General features: G+C 38.0%; 1 protein-coding gene across 2 annotated transcripts in view; it reads right to left on the bottom strand.

Annotated features, from left to right (window-relative positions):
- Frem1 (FRAS1 related extracellular matrix 1) overlaps positions 1-19754 on the bottom strand; it is a 124506-nt gene that overhangs the window by 6484 nt on the left and 98268 nt on the right. The window contains exons 27-34 of one of the 2 annotated variants that reach the window (XM_076843420.2): positions 16106-16235; positions 13414-13486; positions 6973-7122; positions 5124-5362; positions 4289-4336; positions 3889-4053; positions 3561-3689; positions 3005-3120 (exon numbers count right to left, since the gene is read on the bottom strand). In XM_076843420.2, coding sequence (XP_076699535.2) covers positions 3005-3120; positions 3561-3689; positions 3889-4053; positions 4289-4336; positions 5124-5362; positions 6973-7122; positions 13414-13486; positions 16106-16235 — 1050 coding nt within the window. The remainder of the gene's footprint in view (positions 1-3004; positions 3121-3560; positions 3690-3888; positions 4054-4288; positions 4337-5123; positions 5363-6972; positions 7123-13413; positions 13487-16105; positions 16236-19754) is intronic. The other variant, XM_076843421.2, reaches the window with a different exon arrangement.

The raw sequence follows: 19754 nt of genomic DNA, 5'->3' as shown, positions 1-19754 counted from the left end.
AAATAAAGATATAGTATGCATCTTAAAAAAATCTTTTAAAAAATATGGTCTGAAAAAAAATATGGTCTGGTGCTAAAGGTTTAGCTCAGTGTCACATCACTTGCCTAGCATGTATGAGGCCCTGGATTCTGTTTCCAGCACTTCAAAAAACAACCAACCAACTCAACCCATCAAAGTATGGACTGATCTAGCCATTTCTAGTTCAATAAATGCCCTATCAACATCTGTTGAATGAATGAATCTATAAACTCAGAACTTGATTTTACCTTAGGTTTGCCCTAAAAGGTTAGCTTGATTTAAATCCAAAGAAAATTTGGAAATCATAATTTAATAAAAATCTTAATATTTCTTTGCTGTGAGAGATACAAAAGTTCTAGCACATAATTTTGAAAACCAAATTTGGTTAGCCCAACACAAAGTTAAAATAGATGTGCTTGTCAATACACCTGTGATAAGAAATCCCCTGTACTGATGGAGCTAATTGGAGATTATAATGGAAAAGTAAGTCCTATCTCTTTCATTTACTTACTTAGATGACCATAAGCGAATGTTTTTCCTTCCTTGAAACTTTTTTATTTTAATCTGTAAACTGTAGCTAATAATACCTGCTTTCCTCACAAAAGTGATGGGAGGATCAAATAAGCTAATACAGGTGAAAGAATTCTGTAAACTATAAAGCATGACATAAAAGTAAGGCGTTATTGGCAAGAAGGCACATAGAACTGGGTCAGGCTAGGGTAGGTCATGGGTGACAGTGCTTAAAACCAAGTTGCAGATGAAACCTTGGGTCAAGTATGTGAGGAAGTAGGAAGGCTTTTAAATTAATTTGGGCCTTAAATTTATTATTGGTAAGATTGAATTGTACAATATTAATGGATCTGTGAAGAAACTCTGTAATTAGTGTTGCTACTCACCATTAAAAGCTAGCTGCAATTAAACTGACTGATGATAATAATTTTAGGGTTATCAACAAGAAGTTATCAACAATTTCACTGTCAGTTGCCAATATTTTATAAAAATGATTTTGAAAACCAAAAAGCTAGAAGATCATCATCTCAGAATAAAGAATAATCTTTCTAATTAAAGATAATTGGCAACCGAACATTAACACCTATGAATGGGTGGGAAGACATTTCTCAACACATGCTGTCCTTATTTTCTCACAATATTAAGACCCAATAAAAGCTTCCCTGGAGACCAGTGGTTACCAGCACTGTCCTTTGAGAACCATTGGAAGATGACCAATAAAGTGTCCTCCAAACTCAAAGTTGGCAGGGTTGAGAGTGAGGGGGAGTCCTGTCCATCTACATTTTTTCTAAAATATTTTTTTAGTTGTTGATGGAACCTCTATTTTATTCATTTATTTATATGTAGTGCTGAGAATCGAACCCAGTGCCTCACACATGTAAGGCAAGCATCCTACCACTGAGCCGCACTCCAGCCCTGTCCATCTACGTTTTACCAGAAAATCCGTGCAATGACTTAATCTTGATAACCTTGACTGAAGTACAGTTACATTTGCCTTCATTTCCTCAGTAGAGAAACCATAATTCTCCCTTTGGCAGCTTTTTGCAATCTTCTCCTTATCCATCCATGGAACAATTATCCAGAATAAGACACAGAACCTTCCATCACTCTAGAATATTACTTTGTGCTCAACTCACAATCCCTGCCAGCGATGATCATTTGTTAATAGCAAGATTAATTAGATTTTCCTATTCAAATAAATGGAAACATACAACATGTATTTTGCTGCACAAGGCTGTTTTCTCTATATATGGTTTTTGATTTATCAACAATTCAACCACATCGTTAGAAGTTACAGCACTTCATTGCATTTAATTGCTTAAAGAAATTATAGAAAAATTTATTCTCTTGTCAATGAAGAAAATATCAAGCACTTCTACAAATAAATATCAAGAAGACAAATGGCCCAATTATTATTACTATGAATAATTATTATGAAATCCTTTCATATTTCTTAGCATATGTTTTTATTTCTCTTGTTTTAATACCTAGGAGTAGAATTGCCAGGTATAGGGTACATAGCTTTGTAAAAAACTTCCAGACATTTCTACAGAGTAGTTGCACCACTGTATACTTCCATCACCAATATATGAGAAATATTTGCTCTGTGTTCTCGTTAGCACTTGGTGTTGTCATATTTATGATTTGACCTTTTTAGCAAATGTGAAATGATATTTCACTGTGGCTTGAATTTTCATTTACAGATATCTAGTGGCGCTGAGGACCTTTGAATTTACTTATGAACCATCTTCCAGTTTCTAGTTCAGGCTCTAAGTCATGTGTAAGGCCCTTGTCTTAACAGTGTCTTTGGATAAGCCTAACTTTTAAAATTTGGTGAAGAATAAGATCTGATCAATATTAACCAGATATCCCTCTAGTCTCAATTTCCAGCTAACAGCACATTAGGTTAATTGCATTGTTTGGATAATATCTAGGTTGGCAAGTAAAAAGGAGGGTCAGGGATGGTTACATATACATTTTAAAAGTCCTTCTGGACTAGATAAGTTTTGTTGTCATTATCTGACATGAGTCTTCCTTCACTGAATGCTCTATTTCCCAGTGAGCCTTCATCTAGTTTGGCTTTATAAGCATCAGTACCACTTACATTGTCAGAAGCCTGATGCTGTAAGGCCTTTCATTACTGTGTATTTTCAAATCAATGGGCAGGAATTCCTAGCACATAAAGAAAAAAGGAAAAAGAAAAAAAAAAAGTACCAGAACTTAAAATGCTGCTGACTCAGAAAAGCTCCTGTGACTTTCTCAAAAAGACTAAGACAGAGAAAAGGAAAATACATATATACATTATTAAGGTTAATCATAAATCCATTCTGAACTACAAGCTCCTCCAGGCTCCTCAAACAAAGCCAGGCAGATATGAGAGAGTACTGTTGAAAGAATGAATCTGACTTGCAATTCCATGAGAAAACAGAGAAATTATGCAAGAGAGATCAGTCAAATGTGAAAGAGGGTTCCTTACTGTTCCCTGCAAGCTCGGGTAGCCATGGTCCAGGTGCCTTTCTGCTTTGGGATCAAGGTGTGACAGTAGCCTGAGTGAAGGTGCCATCCAACTGGACAAGATTTTTCTTCCACTTCCTGAAAAATAGTTGTCTGTGTTCATACAACAAGGGACTTTACAGTCTAGAGTCTGCTCTCAACATAAGGAGTCCTGTGAATCACTTGACTCCAATGTCATCATCACAGTCACCCTAATTCCTCTCGTCATATTGAAAAATGCAATGGCTTCGTACAGAAAACATTACCACTGTAAGCAAAGTTTCAGTGTTACACCTTGGACATTCTGGTAACTAAACAAAATAAGTAAAAGTCTTTTAAAGTCATCTCTGTTTAATAATGTATTTTATGATTAAAAAAAAAATAAACAAACACTTAGGGGCATTATTCCTCTTGACCCTTTAGGTGTAATAAGGGCAGGCAGGAAAGCATGGTTGGTAGTCACACACCAGACCATTCTACTAGCCCATCACAGGGCACACTGCAGGTAAAGGTGCTTGTCAATTCAGCCTGTTTCCCACCTTGGTTTGGGGGCTCCAGGATTTCCAAGCAATCCCATTGCATCCATACAGCTTTTGGGTGCTTTCTTCAAAATGGAAGAGTCCCTTTAATTCCATTGTGCAATTCTTTGGAAATAAGGGCAACTGGTCCTAAGGAAAGAAAAGGCAATTTGGAATTGTCTTAATGTAAGTTGATAACACACTTACCTCCTTTGGATCTTCATTGGTTGGGTACCTGTTTGTGTTGAGTAAACGATCTCCAAGCATGGAGGCTATTTTGTGAATTAAGTGTTTTTGTTGCCCAGCAATTTGTTATAAAGTCAATAGGAAGAAAAAAAGATTTTCCTACCTGTCTGGGGAAGTGAGAGTCAGTTGTGGATTCCACCTTATCTACTGCAGGCAGCTCTGCCACTTTCATTGTCTTCTGTGGCTGACTAATAATGGACACTTTGGCCTTCCTTTGGGGAGGTGGGGCACTGTCATCTTCCAGTTTCAAGGAAGCTATCCCATGATACTTGAAGAGAGCAAAAAGTAACAAAAAAGAAAACGCTAAGATAGTAAATACAAAATTTTGTTATAAAAATGAATAATTCAAAAATTGTTTCCAAGTAAAAAGATTTTTTCCTACTATTCAATCTTCTAAAACAAATTTCAAAGTAAAACTTTTTAATAAATACATAAATAATAGTTTCATAAATATTTTGCTTATATAAATATAAGAAATTTAGCAATTCTCTGACTATGCTTACATTATAGATGATGTCTGTTCTGTTTCTATAAACAGAAGATGGGTGAACCTGAAATCACAAAGGACAACATGAACAAAATTGGCTTGAATGATGATTAGCAATAGAGTAAAACCCTTCCAATAAGATATTAATGTTCAAACATTTTAAAAGACTAAGTTTTTTTTTCATGCCCAATCACTGGAATTTTATTTAAAAATATTTTTAGTTGTAGATGGACACAACACCTTTATTTTATTTATTTATTTTTATGTGGTGCTGAGGATTGAACCCACTGCCTCACATGTGCTAGGCAAGTGCTCTACCACTAAGCTACAGCCCCAGCCCAATCATTGGAATTTTAAAAGGTATTAGGTCTAAACCACCACTGATAATTGTGTTGATTCATGGATATATGTCCCAGTTAGGGAGAAAAGATAACTTTATTTTTTAACACATCTGTAGCACACAAAGAAGGCACACACACACACCTCAAGAGTGTGGCTAGTTAGAATGCTGTGCCGATAAGGTCAAAGTCATGGCTTCCACACTCAAGTGTATCCCTTCATCTCTTTTTGTTTTAGGGTCCCTGGTTATTTTCTGTTTCCATCACAAAAGGAACCAAAGCAGAAATCATGATGAATTATTGTATGGATGAATCAATGGATCTATCACCTCAATTAGAATAATTAACAAAATGAGGTGGTATTGTGACTTTTGCATATAAAAGGCACCACATGACTCTGCAAGAAATCATGGTTCCCACTCACTCCGAGAATCCGTACAGCTTCTTCGGTGTTTCAGAATGCTTATTAGCATGTGTCACACACATCCACTCCCACAAGGTCCCCATCCTTACTGCTTTGCGGTTCCCGTGGGTCCTGAGCTTCCTCTGAGAAAGAGCTGTGGAATCAAAGCCCTGTAGGGAGTCTCCCCTGGTGGTCGCCAGCTGCTTGGAAGACGGAGGGGGTCTTCTTTCCAGATGAAGGGAACCAGAAGTGGTGGGCGAGGGAGACCCTGGATGCAACGGGCGCCAAATGCCCTTCTCCCATGTGTTGGGCTTGCTTTGGTTGGAGGAGTATGAAGGATGGCATTGTCCTGGAGGCATGCAAGATGGCAGGCGGTCAGTACACTTTACACAAACAGATAAGCGATCACATTGACACAGCTCCTGGAGCAGCTTGTCATTAAACTTAGATGGATGGATTTCCCACCAGATGTTGCCTTTTTGCCATTTGCCAGAAACGCCTTTACTCTCCATCAGTTTCCACCCAGGAAAGCAGTGCCCTTCTGCACACCTACGGGGTGATTATGAAGTCGTGAAATTGATTTCACAAATCAGAAATGAAAATCTTTGTCATGGTTTTATGGTCATTCTGTACACTTGGGAAATAGTCTCATTCTGCTTCCTCCTACAGTTCTTCTCAACATACCAGGCTTATTCACTGATCCAAGTATTTTTCCACAAGCAAAGTTCAGTTTTTCCCTGATCTCCTACAGGTAGAAACTGGAATTGCTGAAAGAGTCCTGTATTCAAGTAATAGTCATAAAAATTTGCATTCAACTATTACAAAACAAAAACTTAGTCAATCTTATCAGAGCTGCTTCTGTAAGAAATCTTCCAACTAGTATTCCTGGGAAAATATGGAAAAAAAAATCTAAGACCAGAACCCTCACCTGGGTATTTTGCTTGTTTTGTTTATATTATATTTTGAAGTGCTGGGGTCAAACCCAGGCCCTCCCACATGCTGGGCAAGCACCGTACCACTGAGCTACACCCCTAGCCCAAGGTACTTTCTATTTCATATAAAAATGTTTAATTCATATATGTTATGTAGTTAATGTAACCAGGAAATTCTACTGGAAAATAAATTTGGTGAGGAGATAGGTGGAAGGGAGAGATGCTGAGAAAACATGGCTATTATTAGGAAAGAGGATAATGCCCATTTTAGTATGAGGAGAAAAGAAAAAGGAGACAGTAGATTCCAGGTTTAAAAAAAAATACAGACCACAGAGCATGGCAGGTGTGAAAGTGGGGCATGGGATGATGTCTAGTACTGGACACTTGTCAAATACTAAACAGACAAGACACTAGAAGGGATTTTGGAAGGAAAAAAAAAATCAGAGCACCAAAAACATTTACTGCTCTTGGTTTTATTTGGTTCACAGGTTGTTCTTTAGCGTATACTACCCAGGACCTGCTTGGCTCTGTAACCCAAAGTTATTCATTAATATTCTCCAGCTGCTTCTGAATCCCCGAGCCAGCTGCATCTTCGCATCTATTTTGCTCCAATTCCTTCCCTTCTTAGAATTTTCCTGGTCACACTGCAGTGGGAGCTCGGGTTTGGGGCTTTGAGAGCTCTCTTTAACCGAGGAAGATAATTACAGCCCTTCAAACTCTGGGGGAAAATAATTGTCGATAGATTCTCACCAACATTGTTTCCCCCTCGGTGAGAACAACAAACGGTTAGGAAAAAAACAACCGCGGTGCTGACTTGTTGCTTTTCTCAAGCGATAGTTCTTAGCAGGAGGAAAACCACATGAAGCAGAAACTAGCATAAAAGGCCTGCATCATGACGGAGGCTGTTTTCTTGACAAGAAATTAAGCATTCTGATTTGAAGGTGTTATCAAGCATGTTGGCTGTTGAAAGCAAGCAGCCATGGCGCCAGGACCGCTCCTGATTTCAAGATGAGGATCAAAAGAATACCTCCTTTTGAGTCCAAAATTTTCACTGCAGCTTTTGTCTTCGTGCCAAGAACTGCATTCACAGGGGAGTTCAGAATTACTTCAAAGACCTCATCATCTTCCTCTAATCCGTCATAGGTAATTGCTATATTCCACATCTTAGTTGACATTCCTACAAGAAGTAAACATTTTAATTACTCTTTAATTGCTATTTCAATCACCTAGGTGTCAGAGAAATATATTAATTAACATGTCTACAGCTAGACTGCAGTAGCCCGAGTGAGCTATTGTGTTGCCACCAACTCGCTGAAGCCCTGCTGTTCTCCCCAGTACTATGAAAAGACCACATTTGTTCCTGGACAATGATGATTCGGTTTCAATGCAAACACTGTAACAAAAAAGTAAGCCGCATTATGCAAGTGATGAAAAAAAAAATGGCTAGTAGATGAGATCCAAGATGTAATTCCCCCCCCCCAACCTGTCCCTTCTCAAGAATAAACAAGTTCTATCATCTTAAACTCTTAATACTTTCAAAAATCTTAAGGTGTTGATGCAGACAGAAGTGATTATTGGATGGTACTTCATGCCATTCATGGAACTCTTGAAATAATGGATTTCTACAGACAGCTGCCCGCATCAGCTGCCCTACTTCCTGTGATCCTTCCAGCCCACAAATGCTTTTTCTGATGATGTAATACCCAGCAGTTTTATATCCTCCTAGAGAGAATTTACAGGCTGGGGATTCCAGAAACAGACTGAGGAGCCCACATATTTCCCTCTTCCTGTCCCTCTGTATTCATGGAGTTATAGCTGAGCTTGTAACTTTGAAAAACTTAACAAAGAAAGTTTAATGTTACCAATATATCCCAGCCATCTTCTCACCCTGAGGATAGGAGGTAAAGCAACCCCAGAGACACAAAATATGAAGTTGGAAAACCTTTAGAGACTGTCTAATCTGGACCAGTTTTCACTTTGTAGATTGCAGGACATCTTCCTGAGTTTATTTAGAAGAGAAAGTGGAGGCAGGAAGTAGAGAATGCTGTTTAGTGGAGAAAGTAGGCTCAAGCTTATGGTTTAACCTCATAGAGTTACATTTGAAAAGCTCTGTCTGCCATGAACTCATGGCCCATTTAAATGCTTTTGCTCCTATAAATCTTTCTGTATAAGGCAGTTAAATATTTTCCTAGTCTTCTCTTCTAAAAGTACGACTCTTTTTTGCTTCAGATTGCCTTCTATGATTTATGCCTCTCAATTGTGTCATCTACATGACAGCCCCTTTCTTGAAAGTATGTTTTATGTAGATCTCATGACCTAATCAAAGTCTCATTAATCCTCAACAGAATCCAAGGAAAGATGAAACTGTTCACTTACCCTATTCTTGGCTGCACTTACAGGGGAAAATTAGGTGTATTTGGAATAATTTTATTTAAAAAAATTAGACTTATAGATAATTTATTAAACTTTCATGTATTGACTGTATTCTTAAATCAATTATATTTGCAGTCTTTACAAAAACAGAAGTTGATGCACCGAATATAAAATACTATATAATTCCTATCTTGTGGATGGATGAATCAATCCACCAAAATATACATTTTTATACTTAAGTGCTTACTTTTGCATTAGATGCTATGGAGAATTCCAGAAGTATAACATAAGCCAAACTCTAACCTAAAGGAATTTAAAACTTCTCAGAAGACCCAAGACAATTATGTCCATGAGCATCCATAAGGGATCAGCACCAAGATCCTCCTCAGATACCAAAATGTGCAGCAAACACTCTAGTTACTTACATAAACTGGCATAGTATTTAGACATAACCTATATATATCCTCTTATATACTTTAAATCATCTCTAGATTGCTTATAATACCTAACACAATGTAAATTCCATGTAAATAGTCATTATACAGTATGGCTTAGGGAATTAAAACATAAAGTCTGTGTATGTGCAGTACAGATGTAATGTTTTTCAATAATTTTTATCTGTGGTTGGTTGAATAGGTGGATGAAGAACCTGTACCTACACAGGACCAATTGTACCAGAAAAGTCAAATAACTAATCAAAGCTATGTATGTTTAGCTGCCAAAAGATACAGAATAGGTGGCATAGATTTATATATATGCCATCCACAGTTGGAAGGATTTGGAGGTAGGAAACAGGAAAACAATATCAACAATTGCAGAAAGTTAGTAAAGTTGAAGCCTTAATGAGGAAGGGTGAAGAGATAACCGTCTGGAAGGCAGAGCTCACATGGGTGAACAAGAGGCCATAAAGCTGCAGAGATAGTCTGTAGCCAGGTGCAGAGAACCCTGGACCCCAGGGGGCCAGATGCAAACTTTACACAACAGGCAACAGACTTGTCTCACGCAGACAGTTGACATTCTGTGAGTGGATGGTTTAACAAAATGAACTTGAAAATGTTACCTGTGAAGGTTTGGGCATCAAAGCAGGTAGACAAAGAGGCTGAAATTTGGGAGACCACCCAAGGCAGCCATTGCAATAAAAACGGGCATGAAAAAGATCAGAGTTGGACAGTAAAAAAAGCATATGGATACTAAGATCTTTAGTATTCACAGAATTGTTTTGACCCTCAAGCCCCATAAAGTTAAGCATTATTTAAATAAAAATCTTGTTAAAAAATATTTCCAAGTCTCAATCAATTGTCCTCTTATTTTAAGAATCATTTTGTAAAAATTATAGTATACCCACTCCTAGAAAAGAAACTCAAAAGTTTTTGTTGGGCTTTGTGGAGTAGAACCAGGTGGTTGGAGAAAGTCCATGCTGAGTTTCATTTAAGTGCTTCTGATTTGTTTGTCTGCATTTCAGCTTTGTCTCTGTGCCTACCAGGTGTGTGCATGGGACCTTCTTATTTAGGTTAATGAGATTGGAAGTAAACTTCATTGTTGTTGTTTCCCCTTCCTCTTCCAATGTCAAGGTGCAAAGTATTTGTTAAGTCTCTGATATACACCTGCATTTTCAGAAGGCTTGACCTGATCTCCTCCCAGTTTCCACAAAACAAAAGGTGCTGAAGAGGAGAGAGAAGGTGTCATTGTATACCAACACATCCCACTTTACTGAGTAGGAACTCCTGGATATTCCCCTCTCTTTTGGAAAACATTTTTTCTTTCTCTTTCTTCCTTTCTTTCTTTCCTTCTTTTTCTTTTCTTTTCTTTTTTCAGTAAATGCCACATTATAGATTTGTTCCTTTGGGAAACATTTGACTCAGGAATGATGAAGTTTCAATTAAGAATGCAGCAAACCTGGGGCTGGGGATGTGGCTCAAGCGGTATTGTGCTCGCCTGGCATGCTCGGGGCGCTAGGTTCGATCCTCAGAACCACATAAAAATAAAATAAAAATGTTGTGTCCACTGAAAACTAAAAAATAAATATTAAAAAAATTCTCTCCCTCTCTCTCTCTAAAAAGAAAAAAAAAAAGAATGTAGCAAACCTTTCAAGAACACACATTTTAAAGGAAAACAATCATTTTCTTAAGAGTATTTACATATCCACTCTAGATTAGTCACAATAGCTGAAATGCAAAGTGGTTAGAATTTTTCAACCTTACAATACCCTGCCATTCTTGATTGCATGGGTCCTCTCCCCCTCATTCAAGGTACCTGTTATTTTTAGAAAAATGAATTGGTTTGCTCTGGGGACAAGGGCTTAAAACACCAGACCGGAAAGAGTCAAGGATTAACAACACAGGAGCACATCACTGGACTGACTGGTGGGCATGGGGAGTTTCATGACTATTTCTGACTTCATAAATTCCCAAAAAAACAAACAGCCAAGCATGTTTTTTTTTTTTTTTAATTTATAAGATATGTTTATGTTGTTTTTAAATTTTTAAATAATTTCTAAAATCATAAGACTATTCAGAGCCCCCAGAAGTCATTACTGTCTAATCAAAACAGCATGTGAACTCTTCTAGACAAATAGGTATTTATCTTATCCAATGAAATTTCTAAGAGGTAAATTTCAGAGCTGCCCTAGTGTGATACGTTCTAGTTCCTATCAATCCAAACAGAGCACCTGGTGGGCTGCTCAAAACTAATGGAAGCCAAAATCACTCCTGATCTTGTAACAACCAGACATCAATAATAAACAGGGCATATGGCAAAGACTCTTGACTCTCAAGGCTGAAAGTGACCTCGTATGAAGGACAAAAGGGAGAATGCAGCTGGCCACAGGGCCCTGTAATCCCAGTGACTTAGGAGGCTGAGACAGGAGGATCACAAGTTCGAGGCCAGTCTCAGTAATTTAGCAAGTCCCCAAACAACTTGATGAAACTCTGTCTCAAAATAAAAAATTAAAGGGCTGCCGACATACCTCAGTTGATAAGTGCCCCAGGTAAAATCCCTGGTACTACTACTAATAATAATAATAATGTGGGAGATGAGGAGGCACCTAATACAAATGCATTAAACCTTTTCATATTACAGTTACCTAGGACAGAAGAGCCTACAGAAACCTAGGGGCAAACCTCAAATACATAACAAGAGTAGAGCTTCCTGACCTCCTAGTTCAGAAAGCTAAATATACAGGAAGGAGGAAAATAATAACACTTGGGTTTCTGCCTGTCAACTGAAGGCTCCTGTGTCATGCTGAATTGTGTCCCTCAAAAATGTATATGCCACAATGGAAGTGTAACTGATATGATTCTGCAATCTGTATATGGGGTAAAAATGGGAGTTCATAACCCACTTGAATCAAAGTGTGAAATATGATATATCAAGAACTATGTAATGTTTTGAACAACCAACAATAAAAAAAAACTGAAAAAAAAAATGTATATGCCAAAATCCTCACATCCAGCACCTCAGAATGTGACCTCATTTGGAAATGGGGTCATGGCAGGTGAAATTAGTTAATATGAGGTCATACTGGCATAGAGTGGGTCCCTAACCCATTATGACTTATGACGTTATAAAAAAAAAAAAAAGGAAATTTTGTCCACAGACATGCACACAGAGAACACCATGTGAAGATAAAGACAGAGACTGAGGGGCTGAGGTTGTGGCTCAGTGGTAGAGCACTCACCTAGCATGCGTGAGGCACTGGGTTCGATCCTCAGCACTACATGAAAATAAAATAAAGGTATTGTGTCCACCTACAACTAAAAATATATTAAAAAAAAAAAAAAAAGACAGAGACTGAGGTGATACAGCAGAAACCAAGGAACACCAAAGACTGTCAGGAAACTGTTTGAAGCATGAAAGACAGGCAAAGATATTTTCTCCCTCCCAGCCCTCAGAAGAAATCATCTCTGCCAACATCTTGATCTTGGACTGGGAAACCAGCCCTGGGAAACCAGCACAATTGTCGAATGCCATACTATTTAGGATGACCTGCAGAGTGGCGTTCCCTCATTGTGTAAAGATGGTCAGTTTAGGGGGCACTGATGGTATTTAGGCCATTTTCTTTTGCCTTTGCACAAAACTTTATGTGTTAGTGGTGGACAATGTCAGGCGTTTGGACTAGGTCAACTGTTCTCTCAGAGTGCAGGACAACTCCTCTGTAGAAAAGCACAACACTTTCCTGAAGCCTTTCCCTTGGAAACTGACCCAGGTCCATTTCCATAAGGGAAGAGAAAACCATGCAGAGCAGTGAGGTAGACCTCCTAGCCCCGTCCACAGAAGCCAGGGGAAAGGATGCTGCCCAACCTTGGTGTGTGGGTGCCCAAACCTTGGTGTGTGGGTACTTTTGTAGTCATTCTTCAACCTGGCATTTCCTCCATCTACCTGCTAGAATGCTTTCTCCCCTGAGAAGTCTCCCAGGATTTTCTTTAGTCAGAACAATGGTTCACCCTTTGAATCTCAATGAACTATTACTGTTTTCAAGTTTATGTGTCATACAACATAACATTCTTGAGACCTGAGATAGGCTTTTTTCCAACACTGGAAACGGAACTCAGGCCCTTGCACATGCCAGGCAAGCACTCTACCACTGAGCTACATCACCAGCCCCACACCACACTTTTTTTACTCTCTTTTGCACCTAGCAAAATTTAAAACAAAGCCACTGCTATTTAGTTAAATAATAATTTCCCCCGGAATCATCTCAGATCAAACTATTTCTAAAGGGATAACTTAGGAATCCATGCAAATACAACATTCTAAAAATTTCCATCACAATGTGAGCCAATTAGATCATTACAGCTTTGTCCCAGGATTTCAAATCATTTTTAAATGATTTTTTTTTCCTGGATGGTTTTGGATGTTTGCTTTGATATTTGATATTTGTTATGCTCTTTCTTCTCATTTTAAATACATATTAACTTGCAATAAAAAAAAACAGGAGGGTAGAATATCAGACCCAAGCTCCTCTTGTCTGGAGTGGGTGATCTGGCTCCCTGAGGGGCTTCTGGTTGGTTGAGGTTGATGATATCCTGTCATCTGCAAATGACATCTGCAGACTTGCTCACCAAAACATGAAACAAGCTGTAGATACAAAACCTACCTGGGTCAAACTGAATCAGTTTGGATGGAGTCACTGTGAAATCTTTTCCAGCTGCAGCTGACACTTGATTGACCTTAAGAGAAAAAAAAAATGTCTTTTTAAAATAAAAATAAATATGCTGTAATAGAGAAACATTTATTCTTCTCAATACTAAACGAAACTCATGCTCCTAAATCTGCTTTTAATAATAAGTAGCAGTGGTTTTTTTCAATTCTAATAAACCATTTTAGAGGCTATAAGGATCTTTCTTAGAGTTAACTTTTTGTTTTTCCAATGATTCAATCATTGGGAAAGCAGAATAGATTTTAAAACTTCATTTTTCTCTTTGTTATGAGCACAGTTTTATTTCATGACCTTCCCTCTACCCCAGCTTGGTTTTAAAATAGAACCTCAATGGAGAGGGAGGGAGAGAAGTGAGAAGAGAGTATACACTCCCAACAACCTGTGTGATGGCCTGGCAGTCTCTGTAAAGGATCTGCAGGCTCCAGGGCTCTGAAAACCTTTAGACCAGATTAACTTGAACAAGTCTGCTCCATTTTCCTGTCTGGATGAAGCCACTGCTCTTCACAGACATGAATGAGAGCTTTGTGGGATGGACAGACCTGGCAGAGAGCTGTGTAAAGGCAATCCACACCCAGACCCCATGGCTTTAGAGGACTCCAACCAATAAGTTATAAAAAGAAAAATCTGCCCTACACAGACTGTTGACTACGTCCCTGCTTCACCATCTCCAGTATGAGAAACCAAGCAGTTGATTTTAGGGCTCTGAAGTCTTGGGCTTAAATTCCCCCCAAAGGGTGCCTAAATATGTGTTAAGAGGTGTCATCGGCTGATTTAAAAAAGAACTCCTTAAACAAGATCCTGTGTAAGCATAGGAGGTGTTTGTTATTTTTGTGGATTTTTGAGATGTTAAAGATGGTTAAGAAAGTGAATTAATATATTTTCATATCTTTTTTACAAAGGAATGAAGTGAGTGCATAATTTAAAACTTTAAAATTCCTATCTGTCTGACCTCAGACAGTGTCTCTATTTCAAATCAAAGGCCCCAACACATATTAATGGGTCTGCAGTAGAAATATTTTGCTGAGGAAGAGTAGCACCTCCTAGACTTCCATTTGCTCTTTGTCCACAATGCCAAGGCTCCCCCTGAACCTCCTTTCATTAGGAAAAGGCAGCCCATTGTACACCTGTATCTGCCATATGCTGGAAGTTATATTTCCCTGCATGGTTCTTGCACGTGCAATTACCTAGTATTTACCACCACTGAGTTTACAGAATCCTGAGAGAAGCAGTGGTCTGAGGCAAGGTGTTTAGAGAAATGAGCCAGGTGATTCAAATGAGGGAAAACAGCATGGGGTAAAAGTACCTCCTCTTTCTCTGTTTCTGGTCATGTGACCAACAAGCTTTCGTGTAAGGTGCCAGATCGCACTCTGAATGAAGTAGTCCCTGAAGACTCAAGGACCCTATTTGATGGAGGCCTGCACACTCAGCTGGCAGGATCCTGGTGCTCCTTCACTTAAGTATACATAAGGGCCTATGTAGGTTCTTTCTACCTGGCAAGGTAAGTGGCAGTGTGGCCCAAAACTCCAGACTAGAGAATATGGTATTTTCTATGGAGGACCAGGGGATTATTAGAAAGCCACCCAGGGACATTCTTTCCTTTGCCTTAAGTCATCTCCTGGAAAATTACAGGGCACACCAAGTGTTCCACTGGTTTAATAGCAATAAGCTACCAACATGCCTAGAAAAGAAAGCACCTGTGTTCACTGGAAAGAGAACACTGAGTCTGGACATAGGCAGATTGAGGTGCAATCTGTCCTAAGGTTATCTGCCTTTGCTATTACAATGAGACTCAACCGATGATGCCTTTTTTCCCCAGGGAACTGTATCAGTGCTTTTTTCATCAGATGAGGAGTCTTCCCATCAAAGCTGTGTACTTTCTTTTCATGCTCACCTTGTCTTGATGGGCTATTGCTACGATGACTCCTAAAAACGTTTCAATTCTAGAAACCAGAGGCTGTGCTCTATGTTGATGTCAATGGAAAGAAATTGATGAATCCAAAAGCTATTCCCTGAAAATTCTTCATATTTGGGGGCAATATAAGCTCTCCTAATTTTTCATGATTGGATGGCCCTTAAAATGAGTTTAAGTTTCCTGTTTGACTCACCCACTGTGACCATGGAAAGCAATCCTGTCGCATCCTGGGAGATGGCCATTAGGGGACTGAACTTTGCTCTGGGCATACCACAGAATGCATTCTTTATGACTTTTCCTTTTAAAGCAGAATTGAGCCCAGTTTCACTAAGTTCAATACAACCCACTGTGAAATCAAACTTTAAAACTTGAAGAGTATATAGAAACTAATGATCAGATTTCAGAAGTAAACGTGTGTTTTGAAAAACTCTATCCAGTAGTTGAAACCTAACTCAGTGGTACAGTGCTTGCCCAGTATGTGTGTAGTCCTAGGTTCAAACCCTTGCACCACAAAATGAACACCTCTATCTAGAAGCTGGTGAACCTAGATGAAGGTGGGGAGACAAGGAAAATTTGTACTCGGAATATATAGAATAGTGTCGCACCCTGCAGTTTGAAATTTTCTCGGGAACTCTAAATTTTGGTAAGAAAATCATCAAAGGCACCAACTAATAACTTAAGTTTTAACTTTGACAATGTGCATTTCAGTGTTGTTACCTTTACTCCCACAAAGGCTGAGTCCATGGAATATCCCCTTCTGGTAACTTCTAAGGACAACATGCCCACATTCTCACAGACCTCATATTCAGTTTGTGACCATTCAATATGAGACCACTTCAACTCCAAACTGTTCGTGAAAGGAAAAGAAAAAGGAGAGAGAGAGAGAGAGAGAGAGAGAGAGAGAGAGAGAGAGAGAGAGAGATCATAAGATATATATAATTAACACCTGTTGAAATTCTCTGCTGGTCTAGAGACTGAGCCACTGGTTCTGCTTAGAGTGGCAAAAGTGGTTGTTCAATCTATGCCAATGACAGAAATTCTTACACATATTTGGCACATTTTAGTTCACAATGGACTTTTACTAACATTATCTTATTCCATCCTTACAGTGACTTTGTAAGATAGACAGAGCAAGTTTTAGAAATCTGTTTTTAAAATAAAGAAACTGGTTAAATGACTGCCAAGGGTCCCACTGTTATTAATGACACAAAAAGGGAACACCAGTGGTCAAGTTCAAGGAAATACTTGTTTTTGGAAAACACACTGATGTGAAATCTCTTATCTTTTGACCTTCCTCATTGGTACAAGATCAGTTTCAGACACAGATCTTTTCTGAACTTGGGTTCAGGTTAATAATGAGTTATCCTTCAGGATATGCCCAGCAATTAAAATGTTCACGAGTTTTGTTACTATTTTTTGTACATATGAAAGTATGTAGGGCTGGGAGTGTAGCTCAGTGGTAGAGCACTTGTCTAGCATATGCAAAGCCGTGGGTTCACCCTGAGTACTGAAACACACAAATAGACAAACAAAAGATAAAAGAACTGTAATAGAATGTGGCTTGGTGACAACTGTAGTCATTTCTCAATGTGGAGTATTGGTTCCAGGACCCTCACCCTCACCCCATAGTCAACAAAATCTGCAAGCACCTAACTCCCTATGTAAATGGTATAGTATTTGCATATAATTTTGCCCATCCTCCTGTATTCTTTAAATCATCTCTTGATTATTTATAAAACCTAATATCATGTAAACATCATGTAAATAGTTGTTAAGTCTATTGTTTAGGAAATAAAGAAAAAACACTGTACATGTTCAGTACAGATGCAAATATTTTTTTTCTGAATATTTTTGACAAGTGTTTGGTTTAACCCATGAAACTGGTGGGATATGAAAGATCTACTGCAGGCAACTGAATGAATCTGATAAATAGAAGGTGGTCTTTTTTCCCCTACAATATATTTATGAATCTAACATTTGATGGTTATTATCTTCACTGATCCTTATCAGCTAGAGAGGAACCTTCCTCCCCCACCCCACCCCCCAAAAAAACCCACAAAAAAAAAAAAAAACTCAGAAAAGATTGGATAACTAGCTCAAAGACCAAAAGCTATGACAAAGCAAATAGGTAGCAGAATAATATTCAAGCATAAATTTGATGCTAAATCTTCTATGCCTCCTCTACCATTTCCTTCTAATTGAAATGTTTCGTGATTCTTGTTTGAGCTCAAGCAAAGCAACATGATTTTATTATTACCTTTCAATATTTCCCTTTTTTGGCATGGGAGTACTTGAATGTTTCACTTACACGTTTCTCACTAACCTTGTCCTGGCATTTTTTACTCCCTTTATTTTTATACAACAATATACAGGACATGAGCAATCTTCACCATACCCGTTGTTTTATTTGTTCCTCTTTTATTCTGGAGTTACAAAACTTTTGTGGTCACTTCTTACTGCACTTCCCAAACTTCCAATCAGATTTGAACTTTCAAGTTTAAATTTACTTTTCACAATAGCTTTTTTTCAGAACTAGAAATTCTGGGTGCTATCATGTAGAATATGAGTTCACACATTTCACTGTCTCCCAGGCTTTCCTATGACCCACCGACATCAGGGTGTGTCACAATCACATCCTATAAATAAAATCCACCAGCAATGGGAGGAATAGATGAATTGTAAATAGGGAAGAGAGGTGGGAAGGAAAGGGAGGGAGCAAGGGATTAGCAAGGATGGTGGAATGTGATAGACATCATTATCCAAAGTACATGAATGAAGACTTGAATTGGGTGTCAACATACTTTATATACAAACAGAGATACAAAAATTGCGGTATATATGTGTATTAAGAATTGTAATGCAAAAAAAAAGTACATGTATAAAGGCAAAAAAAAAAATAGCGTTACCTTAGATTAGGTAGAGGGAAGTGAAAGGAGGGGAAGGCAGGGGATATGGGGATAAGAAAGATAGTAGAATGAAACAGACATTATTACTCTATGTATATATGTGACTATATGACCAATATGATTATACAGTATGAATACTCGAAAAATGAGAAATTATATCCCATCTTTATATATCAAAGTATATAAGTGCATTCTACTGTCATGTATAACTAATTAAAACAAACAAAAAATTAAAAAAACAATTAAAGAAAGAAATTCACTAGCAAAAGGAACTCATAACACTGGTTCATATCTGAGGATCATGGGTCTCAGGGAAGAGTACTGTGGGAACATGGGATTATTATAGGAGGTTCATGCATCTATATAAACATACATGTTTATTCAGTCCATAGATAATGAAACATAGTTCCTGCATGCTAGACTTCATAAAATCCTTGACATAAAAACAAGATTTAAAAAAAATGTATGATTTTTTTATCTTATAAATTAATTTTATTACAGAATTATCACCGTGTTAATCTTTTTTTTTGCGGGGGGGTTACCAAGGATTGAACCCAGGGGCATTCAACCACAGAGCCACATCCCTAGCCCTATTTTGTATTTTCTTTAGAGACAGGGTCTCACTGAATTGCTTAGCACCTCACTTTTGCTGAGGCTGGCTTTGAACTCGAGATCCTCCTGTCTCAGCCTCCTGAGCCACTGGGATTACAGGTGTGTGCCACCATGCCCAGTACCATGTTAATCCTAATGTGATTTTGCCCTGGAAAAAACACACTGACCAAACACAATGAAAGCTTTTGTATTATTGTACAAAGACTCTGAGAGAGACTGTACTAATGATTAGTGAAGTCTTGGAAAATTTCAAAATGAGATGGTAAATAGAAATCTATGGAAATTTATCATAATTTGGTTTTCACTAAAGAAATGCAAATTTCTCTCTGCAATCCAAACATTAAATATATTCATATTTATTACATATAGTTTTATATGGAAAACAAGATCTTTATATTAAAAAATATTGAAAACCTCATTGATATTTGATGCAACTGAATTTAAATGAATCATATCAAACATGAATCAGATCAAGAAGTATAGAAATAAACAGGTATGAAGAATTACAAGATATCAAGCAACAAGGACAGCACAAATGCTAATAGAAATATGTTGCAAAAAAACTCCTAAAGGACCCCAGTAAATGAGAAAGGAAGAATGTCAGCAAGAGGAATTAGGGGAGAAGACAGGAAGAAGAAATAAGAAGGAAAGGAAGGTGGTGGGGAAAAATGAAACAGATAAATTTGGATGGATTTAAGCTAAGTCTTGGTAAGGTTCAAGTGAATTTCAATGTCTGGTTCAGAGAATCCATCCGTTGCTGATTCTCACCAGGACACACACAAATCCATCAATGCCATTCTGCAGATCCAAGAGACCTCAAAGCCTGAAACTAAGTGCAATCTGATTGC

This window comes from Callospermophilus lateralis, chromosome 2 (genome assembly GCF_048772815.1).
Source record: "Callospermophilus lateralis isolate mCalLat2 chromosome 2, mCalLat2.hap1, whole genome shotgun sequence".
Classification (NCBI taxonomy): domain Eukaryota; kingdom Metazoa; phylum Chordata; class Mammalia; order Rodentia; family Sciuridae; genus Callospermophilus; species Callospermophilus lateralis.
This window is presented reverse-complemented; position numbering and strand designations above follow the sequence as displayed.